General features: G+C 45.5%; 1 protein-coding gene across 1 annotated transcript in view; it reads left to right on the forward strand.

The window, feature by feature from the left end:
• Positions 1 to 7,680: 7,680 nt before the first annotated feature.
• Timm22 (translocase of inner mitochondrial membrane 22) overlaps positions 7,681 to 11,330 on the forward strand; it is a 7,561-nt gene continuing 3,911 nt past the window's right edge. Inside the window, exons 1-2 of the mRNA XM_029483543.1 lie at positions 7,681 to 8,115; positions 10,252 to 10,492. Coding sequence (XP_029339403.1) covers positions 7,878 to 8,115; positions 10,252 to 10,492 — 479 coding nt within the window. The 5' untranslated portion in view covers positions 7,681 to 7,877. The remainder of the gene's footprint in view (positions 8,116 to 10,251; positions 10,493 to 11,330) is intronic.

Genomic DNA, 11,330 nt, shown 5'->3' on the forward strand with positions numbered 1-11,330 from the left:
ACACACACACACACACACATACACACACACACACACAGAGAGAGAGACAAAGTGTATGACACAAGACCATTTAAATTTCAGAATATAACCTCATACTTCTAGTAGAAATGCCCCAAAGTCCTCAGTGTGTTTAAGGTAGAGAGAAAAATTGTGTAAGTTTTCAGGTCTGTAAAATATCATCACATGAACCAATGAAAGTCTTAAAGACAATCTTCACACACTGGTGCCACAAATGGTGGCTCACGCCTTTAATCCCAGCACCCAGGAAGCACATCTTTGTGAATTTGAGGGCAACCTGGTCTACAACAGCCAGGCTTACACAATGACACCCTGCTTCAAAACACTAAATAAATTGTCTTATTCGTGTGTGTGTGTGTGTGTGTGTGTGTGTGTATTCATCTGGTATTACAAGGCATTGTGAGACACCCCATATAAATGTAGAGGTCCAAACATGAATTCTCTAGAGCTCTTAACCAAGCTGAGCCATCTCTCCAGCAACCCTAGCATCCTGTTTCTAAAGCCTTAAATTTATGGATATGATGGTGCGTTCCTGTAATCCCAACTGTTAGGAGGGTGAAAGCAAGAGGATCCTGAGTTCCAGGCCAGCCTGTATGCAGAGGGAGGCTCTGTTTCAAAATAAACTCTAAACGTGAATTAAAATGTTTCATCTTCCCACCAGAGTCACATTTGAAGTGTCCCTGAGTGGGTATGTGATTTCACATGTCTGAAAGCATGTCAGACAGATAGATATCTGCAGTCAGATATCATCAGACAAATTCTAAACATATGTGAAAGGAGGTCAGGCATGGTGGCCAGATATGCCTTTAGTCTCAGCACTCCGGAGGCAGAGTCAAGGCAGATCTCTGTGAGTTCGAGGCCAGCTTGGTCTATACAGCATATTCCAGGCCAGGGCTATGTAATAAGACCCTGTCTCAGTTCACAAAAATGTGAAAGGACCATCAGCATCTGAATCTTCTTCGACCCAGAGAACAGAGGACCAGGAGCTGAAATAGGAGAGGAAAGGCTCCAGGGGATCGGGAAGTGGGGAACGGCGAAGTCATTACTGAGTTGGTAAACTGGGTGCAAGTGTGGCGTGCAAAGGCCACGTGCTCAGCAGCATCCTTTCATTACTTTACAGGAAAGCAGTTTCCACTGGAGTGTGTCCAAGCCGGCATCTGGCACCTGGGAAAGTGAGAGTCCGAACACACTGCACGTGAAATATAAATACAATTTGGAGAATTGTTGGTGCAGCATGCCTTGGGGAGAAGCCAAAGCCTGCAGCTGCCTTTCAAAGGGGTGTGGCGGGAGGGGGGTTGCAATGGAAATGATTCCAAACTCATAATTCCAGCGGGTGTTTGATGCTAGAAGCCCAACAAGACTCATTTGGCTTCTTGTAAAGAATTAGTCAACGTCCTTTGGCCTGTATGAGGTAAGAGACCCACTTAAAGAAACTGTCCCATCCAGGATTTAATTATATTACATGTCTTAAATTTTGTATTAAAGAAGCACAACATGCCTAAATTTGTAAGAAGTGTGTACTACTTTCTTTTGAAAAATTACAGTTAGAGTCACATGGTATCATTCAAAATACACACAGAACAAATATATGTTTGCCATCTTTAAGATTCATCAAGCAGGGCTGGTGAGATGGCTCAGTGGGTAAGAGCACCCGACTGCTCTTCCGAAGGTCCAGAGTTCAAATCCCAGCAACCACATGGTGGCTCACAACCATCCGCAGCGAAATCTGGCGCCCTCTTCTGGAGTGTCTGAAGACAGCTACAAGTGTACTTACATATAATAAATAAATAAATCTTTAAAAAAAAAAAAAGATTCATCAAGCTACCAAGGGTAGCTCAGTGGTAAAGTAACTGCATAGCACACTAAAGGCCCTAAGTTCAATTGCCTAGTACTATAAAGAAAAATTCATAAATCAGGGCTGGCAAGGTGGCTCAGCAGGTAAAGGTTCTTGCCATGTGTCTTAGACTTTCTATTGCTGTGATAAAACACCATAACCAAAAGCAATTTGGAAAGGAATGGGTTTATGCTCTCCACACTTCCACACATCAAAGGCAGTTAAACAAACAAACAAACAAACAAAAAACAACTCAAACAGAACAGGAGCTGCTGCAGAGGCCATGGAGGGGACTGTCTCCTGGCTTGCTCCTCAGTCTTTTTTTTTTTTTTTAATTTACTTATTTATTTTATGTATATCAGTATCTTTAGAGGGCATTGGATCCCTTTATAAATGGTTGTGAGCCACCATGTGGTTGCTGGGAATTGGACTCAGGACTTCTGGACGAGCAGTCAGTGCTCTTAACTGCTGAGCCATCTCTCCAGCCCCCAGCCTTAGAGAACCTAAGACCACCAGCCTAGGGATGGCATCCCCCACAACAGGGAAGTCCTTCCCACATCAGTCACTGAAAGAAAGATGAAATTTTGAGACCTGTAAGTCATATAAAGTACTCAGAAATTGCTGGTTGTTCGTGAGCCTAGAGGCTGCCTGGGGATGAGAACAAAGAAAAACAAACCCGGGCATGCCCCGTAGTTAAAGCATTCCTGGGAGCAGCTTGACCATAAAGATAAAGAGGAATGTGAGGACATAACAGGGCTATCTGAACTGAGTCAACAACTCACAGAACCCTGACACCCTGACCTGCACGTATTCTTTTGCTGTTGAATAAGCCAATAGTGTGTCGCTATGCTGAATTCCCCACCCCTAAGCCCTTTACCCCATAAAAACCCCTAGCTTTCGAGCCTCGGGGTCAAATCCACTGTCTCCTGAGATACGTGAGATACGTTTCAACCCGGAGCTCCGCCATTAAACTGCCTCGTGTGTTGCAGCAAGAAGAATTCTCGTGTTTCTTTGGGTGCACTCTCTCTCCCGAGACTAGAGTGGGGGTCCCTGAAAGGGGGTCTTACATCACTAGTTAAGAAACTGCACTACCAATTTGCCAATGGACCAGGCTTTTTGTTTTTTGTTTTTTGTTTTTTTTTTTATCTATCTTCTTTGGTTCATTCTTTGGTTCTTTGGTTCTTTCTTTCTTTCCCTCTCAAAACAGGGTTTTTCTGTGTAGATCTCACTGTCCTGAAATTCACACTGTAGGCCAAGATGGTCTCGAATTCAGAGATCTGCCTGTCTCTCTGCCTTTCAAGTGCTGGGACCAAAGTCACCAGCACCGACCAGCACCTACAGATCAGTTTTATGGAGGTATTTTCTGTTAAGAATGCCTCTTCCCACGTGCTCTAACATAAATCAAGTTGACGTAAAACTAGCCAGTCCACCATGTGAGCCTAGTGAGACATTTGTGTTTGGTCCCTGGAACCTCTGTAAGACTGGAAGGAGAGACTTGATACCACAAAGTTGTCTTCTGACCTCCACATTCACGCTGTACTCACACACATCACACACACACACACATACACACACACACTCACACACACATCACACACACACACACACTCACACACACACACACACACACACACACACACACACACACACTGTTTAAATTAAAGATCTGGGTCTGGGGAGATGACTAAGCAGTTAGAAGCACTTGCTGCTCTTCTAGAGGTCCCAGGCACTATTCCCAGCATCCACATGATGGCTCACAACTGTCTGTAACTCCATTTCCAAGGGATTGGATGCCCTGCTCTGACCTCCTCAGATACCAGGCACACACATGATATACGGATATGCATACAGACAAAATACATATAATGTAATTTTTGAAAATCAAAGATCCATATATCAGCATGGTGGTACACACCTATAATCCCAGCATTTAAGAAGGTCCTCCAATGCAGAATCATCCTGAGTTCAGGGCCAGTAACATCTTGTTTGAAAAAAATTTTTCAAGACAAAGAGTTTCTCTGGGTGGGCCTGGCTGTCCCAGAACTCAATTTATAGACCATATTGGCATTGAACTCACATAGATCCACCTACCTCTGCCTTCCAAGGGCTGGGACTAAACACATGCACCACCACACCCGGTTCAAAAGTTTTAAATGATTCACATATCACAGTTCTTAGCTTTTTGGTATGCTAACACATGTGCACACTGATGTGTGTGTGTGCGTGTGCATGTGCATGTGTGTGTGTGTGTGGTGTCTGTGTGTGGCTAATTGGAAAGACTAGGGAAAGGTTAATTGACCAATCTAGTCAATGGTGTGAATGCCTCAGACTTCAAGTCTGAAAGTAGACACCCAGGTCCAAAATATCAAAGAGTAACTTCCCTTCCTCTGCCTTTTTGCCTCATTCAGGCTTCCACAGGAATGAATGAGACAGCGGGGAGGCTACTGGATTTAATCAGGCCACCGATCCAACTCATATATTAATCTGATGTAGGAGACTCTTGACAGCAATACCCAGAATCAAGCTGAACCAATGAGTGGAGAACTCCAAGAACTACTCAAATGACTCATAAAGTCAACCGTCACGTGTCTGCCCTTGGTCATCGCGGCACCCACGGGTCTTCCTTACACCAGACTTAATCTTCAAATAAAGATGACAACAAACGTCTTCTGTAAGGAGCCGCCCTCACATTCGCCATTACAAGATGGCGCTGATGGCACTGGCACCCCTGTAAACATACCATCTGCTCATGCTCCGGGGTAGTTTTCCACCCCATGTGCTCTGCCTTCCCCGTGAGGACAACTCCGGTCAATGGGCTGCAGCCAATCAGGGAGCGACACGTCCGAGGCGGAGGACAGTCCTCCATAAAAGGGACGGGTTTCCGCCATTTTCTCTCTCTTCTCCACTGGCTCCTGAAGGGGTAAGCAATAAAGCTTGTGCCGCAGAAGATTCCGGTTGCCCTGAGCGTGTTCTTACCAGGGGGGACAAAAGCGCGAGCAATAGTCTTCAGGCACGCACATGGTCCACAGACATGCATGTGGGCAAAACGCTCGTACATAGAAAGTAAGATAAACAAGTCTTAAATATTTTAACTTAGACCATCAGCATTCTGTTATGGAATGGAAGAGCATTTAAACAAGAAAAAAATAACTTATTGTATTTGTTTAGTTTAGTTTTGTTTGTTTGTTTGTTTATTGAGACAAGGTGTTGCTATGCAGCCTTGGCTAGTCTGGAACTGTAGACCAGGCTAACCTCTAACTAAGAGAGATCTATCTGCCTGCCTCTGCCTCCCAAGTGCTGGGATTAAGGGGTGTGTACCACATCCAGTGCCCTTTTCTGACCTTCACAGGCACCCACACTTGCACAGGCATGTGTGTGTACACACCTACATACAAATAAAAAAATAACTCCCCAGCAATTCTGGAACATAGGAAATATGATCCAGGAATACTGGACCATCCACCAGAAACAGGCTAGAATCCAAGGATCTGTCACTGAGCAGCCCAGGGAATCTTTCTTCTCAATGAGGAAATCACAATGTCAAAAAGAAGATGTAATAAGAGCAGCATTTTCTAACACTTGGCCACCGACTGCATTACAAGAATGGTATCTAGAAGCAGGGTGGTGGCGCACACCTTTAATCCCAGAACTCCAGAGGCAGAGCCAGGCAGATCTCTGAGTTTGAGACAAGGTCTACAGAGCAAGTTCCCCAAGACAGCCAGGGCTACACAGAGAAACCCTGCTTCAAACAAACAAACAAGGATGGCATCGAGAAAGAAATGAGTTTCAAAAATTTTACACTTAGCGCTCTAACACTGAAGAACATAAAGCATTAATGAGTCCGAAATGCCTGACATAGTGGTCCATGCCTTTGATCCCAGCACTCTGGAGGCTGGCAGATTTCTCCAAGTTGGGGGCAGTGGAGGGCAGTATGGTCTAGATAGGAGTTCCAAAGCAGCCAGAGCTACATGGTGAAACTCTGTCTCAAAAGCAAAACAAACAAAACAAACAAACAAACAAACCCCTGAGAATGATTGAGGGGGCTCAGTGGTTAAGAGCACTGATTGCTCTTCTAGAGGAACTGAGTACAGTTTCCAGTACTCCCATCACGTGACTCACAACCACTTGTAACTCCAGTTCTAGTGGACCATTCCTCTCGCCTCTATGGGTACTTTTATACATGCAGTACACAGGTTGGCCTTAAAGTCAGAGACTTGCTTGCCTTTGCCTTCCCAGTGCTGGGATACTCCTCCCCCAAAGCAATAATGATTCTGACATAACACTTCTGAGTCTAAATAAGAATATGGAAAGCAAATCATGAGGATGGGGATGGCCCAGGCAGAGCTGAGCTTGCAGTGAAGCACTGGTGTCTTCCTGGCAATTCAGAGTTAGCATTTGTGTCCTGGCACAGCAAAGGATCTGAAACATCAGATGCATTTCACGTGGGTGCTTAGAGATGTTTCTGTGGATGATCTGAAGAGTCGGGCAGGAGGCAAGAGATTAGTTAACAGTCTAATGACTGGGCAGTGATGGGAGGTAACGGAACTTCCATGGCAGTGAGCATGAAAGCAAAGGAATGGACTCAAAAGACAGGTGTGTGTGTGTGTGTGTGTGTGTGTGTGTGTGTGTGTGTGTAAGCAAGAAGAGAGTGATTCACCCAGCCAGGAAACAGGAAGTGCAGGTGTGTGTGTGTGTGTGTGTGTGTGTGTGTGTGTGTGTGTGAGAAAGAAGTTCTAACTTCACCTGCAGCTCCTAGTTATTCTCTGCTGTTGGAGGACATTAATCAAAGCCCCTTAACTGCAAAGTCATCTGTCCGGGATCTGGAGAAATGGATCAGCAGTTGAGAGGGCTGGCTGTTTTCCAGAGTTCCTGGGTTCAATTCTCAGCACCTATATGGTGGCTCACAGCCATCTGTTAACTCCAGTCCCAGGAGATCTAATGCCATTTGCTGGCCTCCCAGGTACTACGTGTACTCGGTCCACAGACATACATTCAGGTAAAGACTCATTTGAGTTAATTTAAAATAAGTAAAATCTAAAAATAAAGTCACTTGTCCAGTACCCACTGTGTACAACAAATCGATCAGCTAAGCAGTATCTGTTGGCACATACCTTCTACCAGCCATAGGACTTTGACATTTTTCCATCGTTAACCATAGTTGTATGCAACTAGTATGTATGTAATACTCTGTACTCAGCTTGCTCTGCGCTCTCTCTCTCTCTCTCTCTCTCTCTCTCTCTCTCTCTCTCCCTCTTTTCTTAAGCATGGTTTCTCTGCGTAGCCGTGGCTGCCCTGGAACTCACTCTATAGACCAGGCTGGCTTCAAACTCAAAGATCTGCCTGCCTCTGCCTAACTGAATGCTGGGATTTAAGGCGTGCTAGACCACCACTCAGTTCATTTGTTGGCCTCCTTCTTTATTCCTTAAAGGCTAAATAACCATGTAATAAAATACATTTAGAACATATGTATGCCATGTTTCAACACTTACAAAGCGCGACATTCGATCTCAGAATACCAACCAGCCTGTGATTCTAATGACTCAGGTAGCTGGATCACTGTTGCATGGCCTAGAAACAAAGCGGACACGCGCGTCCCCTGCTGCAAGCTCAACGAACTGCAGCCTAGCAGGAGCCCGACCGCTCTTCGGCTGCTTCTCTAGTTTTCAAAGGAAGTAGCATGGCCAGTGAGCACGCACGGCTTTCTGGGAAGTGTAGTCAGATGTTCGAGTTAGAACTACAAATCCCGGCACGCACCGCAATGGAGCCCCTAGTTGAGGGGTGTTCTTAAGATATTGAGTCTTGTCTGATTACTTTTAGCAATGTCTTACAAACTTGGCAACTGTTTAAAGAGGCGTTGAGGAAGCACAATAGCTCCCTCGACGCTGATGCACAGTCAGACTTTGCTTTTACACCTTCCTCAGTGTGGCGAATCTGCCGTTGTCGTCACTCTGGCTGGACGCCTAGGTAAGCGTGTGGAATCCGCTGTGGGAAATACGAAGTGAAAGGTACTAGAGCCCCTACGGTCATGGCGGCTACCGCCCCCAAGGCCGGGGGTTCAGCTCCTGAGGCGGCGGGTTCCGCCGAAGCTCCGTTGCAGTACAGCCTTCTTCTTCAGTACCTGGTGGGCGACAAGCGTCAGCCCCGGCTTCTGGAGCCTGGCAGCCTGGGCGGGATCCCGAGTCCTGCCAAGAGCGAGGAGCAGAAGATGATCGAGAGGGCAATGGAAAGTTGTGCCTTCAAGGCTGTGCTGGCCTGTGTAGGAGGTGAGACGAGGCTCGAAGGGCCCTTGGGATGCTGAGGGCTTGAAGAGCCTTAGGATACCTTGTCAAGACAACGCGTTTAGGAGGCAAGGAACCTGTAGGTGTCGACCTTGATTGCACCCGGACTTGCTCCTTGAACCCGGAGATGTCTCTCTTGTCCCTGGGATTAACATTCACAGTCAGGGTATGCAGGATCCTAAGTAGTTGCTTTCTGTCGTTCGTTTGTTTGTCATTTCATTCATTCATTCATTTAACATGTTACTATGTAACTATCATGAGCCGACAGGAGCCCTGAAGGTCTAATATTAGGACCCAGAGAGAATGCTGTAGACACATAGGGAGTTGCAAAATTGTCCTTAAGGCAGAAGTTTGGAGCTTGGAAATTATTGCTGGGTGGTGGTGGCCCAGGCTACGAGGGTGAGGGGATGGGTGGGGGAGGGGCTGAGACAGACAGGCAGACAGAGCTACATAGAGACACCCTGTCTCAAAATAAAACAAAAAACAATGAAGACCAGTATGATTAGACAGACGGGGTGGGGCTGGGATAGACATTAACAACCCCCAACACACACATACACACACACACACACACACACACACACAGTAACGTTTTGACGATTTGAGGATGTACAGCATATTTAAAATGTGCAGGTGAAAAGGTTAGGCATATTTGTAGATGAATTCAAATTTCATTACAAATGAAAAACACTAGCCAGGCAGTGGTGGCACGTGCCTTTAATCCCAGCACTTGGGAGGCAGAAGCAGGCAGATTTCTGAGTTCAAGGCCAGCCTGGTCTACAGAGTGAGTTCTAGGACAGCCAGGGCTACACAGAGAAACCCTGTCCGTAAAAACCAAAAAAAAAAAAAAAAAAAAAAAAAAAAAAAAAAGCAGGGAGGAAGAGGCAGTCAGATCTCAGAGTTCCAGGTCAGCCTAGTTTATATAGTGAATTCCAGGACAGCTGGGGCTCCATAATAGAGACACTAACTCAAAAATCAAAATAAACAAACAAGCCAAAAAACCCCAAACAACCAAACAAAACAAAGTTTCAAAAAATGTAGTAGAAAAAAAAAAAGGTAGTAGAAAGAAGAGAGAGTTTGGGAGCTAGAGTGATTGGAAAGCAAGAAATTGTGGGAGAGGAGGTATCAGGCTTCCCTGAGCTTACATTGGTCTTGAGGTAATCATCCTGAGAAGACATCATGTAGAAAAGGCTGGGGAGCAAGCTCAGTTGGTAAAGTGCTTGTCATGCAACCATGAAGGGCTAAGTTCAGTTCCCAGCATCTCTGCAAAAAAGCCAGGTTTGGCTGGCTGAGGTGACCGGGACCTCTAAGCCCAGCCCTGAAGAGGAAGAGGCAGGGGAATGAATCTCTGAGTTTGAGGCCTGCCTGGTCTGCATATTGAGTTCCAGGACAGCCAGGGCTTTTACACAGAGAGACCCTGTCTTGAAAAAAAAACCAACAACAACAACAAAAAGAAATTAGTGGATAGTTCCTGAGGAATGACACCCCAGGATTGACCTCAGGCCTACACCCACATACACACAAAGAATTGTCCAAGGCTCAGCCAAGTCATTTGTCGACAGCAACATAAGATTCCACACTTAAGAGTCATGTGACTTTGGAGGCAGTTACTTAGCCTCTCCAAGGTTTGGTTTAGAGAGGCCAGCTAGTTGGCACTTGAACACACCTTTAATCCAAGCACTTGGAAGGCAGAGGCAGCGGTATCTCTTGATTTACCTGTTTTACAATAGCAAGTTCCAGACCCGCCAGTATTACATAGTGAGGCTCATACTGTCTCAAACAAAAAAGCCAGAAAGGGGAGATAATAACATCTACCTCACAAGTTATTGTGAAAAATAAGGAGTATCCCAGAATACCTGGTGCATGATGCTTACTGAGTGACTGTGAATGTTGTCATGGTCAAGGGATGATGTGCAACGTTGGCAACTGAAAGCTGAAAGTCAGAAGAATGGAAGGAGGAAGAAATGCTAGAGGAATTGGGGGGATAGACTCCGACTGTGTGCTGTAGGGGAGGCAGGATCGGGATTGAGACCAAGAGACTCAAAGGCCATCTTCAGTTCTCACCTCAAAATGGTCATTCAGAGAGTGTGCGAAAGAACTCTTCTCTCTGCTTGCCTCTAGGGTTTGTCTTGGGAGGCGCGTTTGGCATCTTTACTGCTGGCATTGATACCAACGTAGGCTTTGACCCAAAGGACCCTTACCGGACACCAACTGCAAAAGAAGTCCTGAAAGACATGGGACAGAGAGGAATGTCCTACGCCAAAAACTTTGCCATTGTGGGCGCCATGTTTTCATGTACTGAGTGTCTGGTAGAGTCTGTAAGTGCCTCTTGCATTTTAAGAAAGCCCTTTCTGTTGCCACTGTACTCTTTTAAATTATCTTTTCTTTAAAAATCAGGTTAAAAACATGTTGTGTGTGTGTGTGTGTGCATGAATGTTTTGCCAGCATGTATGTATGTGTACCTCGTGTATGCCTGGGAAGTGAAGATGCCAGGGGAGGGTATCCGGTCTCTTGGGACTGGAGCTTCAGGCAGTTGTTAGCTGCCATGTAAGTCTAGAGAATTGAGCCAGGGTCTTTCTGGAAGACAAGCCAATGCTCTTAACTACCAAGCCATCTCTCCAACCACACACCCTCCGTTTTGGAGACAGGGTCTTACATTGTAACTCTGGATTGCCTGAAACTCACTACATATACCAGGTAGGCCTAGAACTTCCAAAGATCCACCTGTCTCTGCCTCCCAAGTGCTGGGATTAAAGGCATGCGCCACCACTGCCTGGCCCATGGGACAACTTGTAAAAGAGCTGTGTTCTTGGGTGTTCCTTCAGAATGCAGATCAGAGATGTCTAGCCTTAGATGTCTGTGTTTACAGCTTCTGCACTCAGGAACTGAAGCAGAGGATCATGAGATCTGGGCCAGATTGGGCTAGATAGGAAGACTTTCCCTTAATGTAAACACTTTAAAATGTCAATTTTGTTATTGTTCATCCAAAAAAATAGTCCCTAATGTGAACTTTTGACATATTTATAACTCGGGTTTTGCACTTTTTAAAAAATATTTATTTATTTATTATATGTAAGTACACTGTAGCTATCTTCAGACACCCCACAAGAGGGCATCAGATCTCATTATAGATGGTTGTGAGCCACCATGTGGTTGTTGGGATTTGAACTCAGGACCTTCGGAAGAGCAGTCAGTGCTCT

This window comes from Mus caroli, chromosome 11, assembly GCF_900094665.2.
Source record: "Mus caroli chromosome 11, CAROLI_EIJ_v1.1, whole genome shotgun sequence".
Classification (NCBI taxonomy): Eukaryota; Metazoa; Chordata; class Mammalia; order Rodentia; family Muridae; genus Mus; species Mus caroli.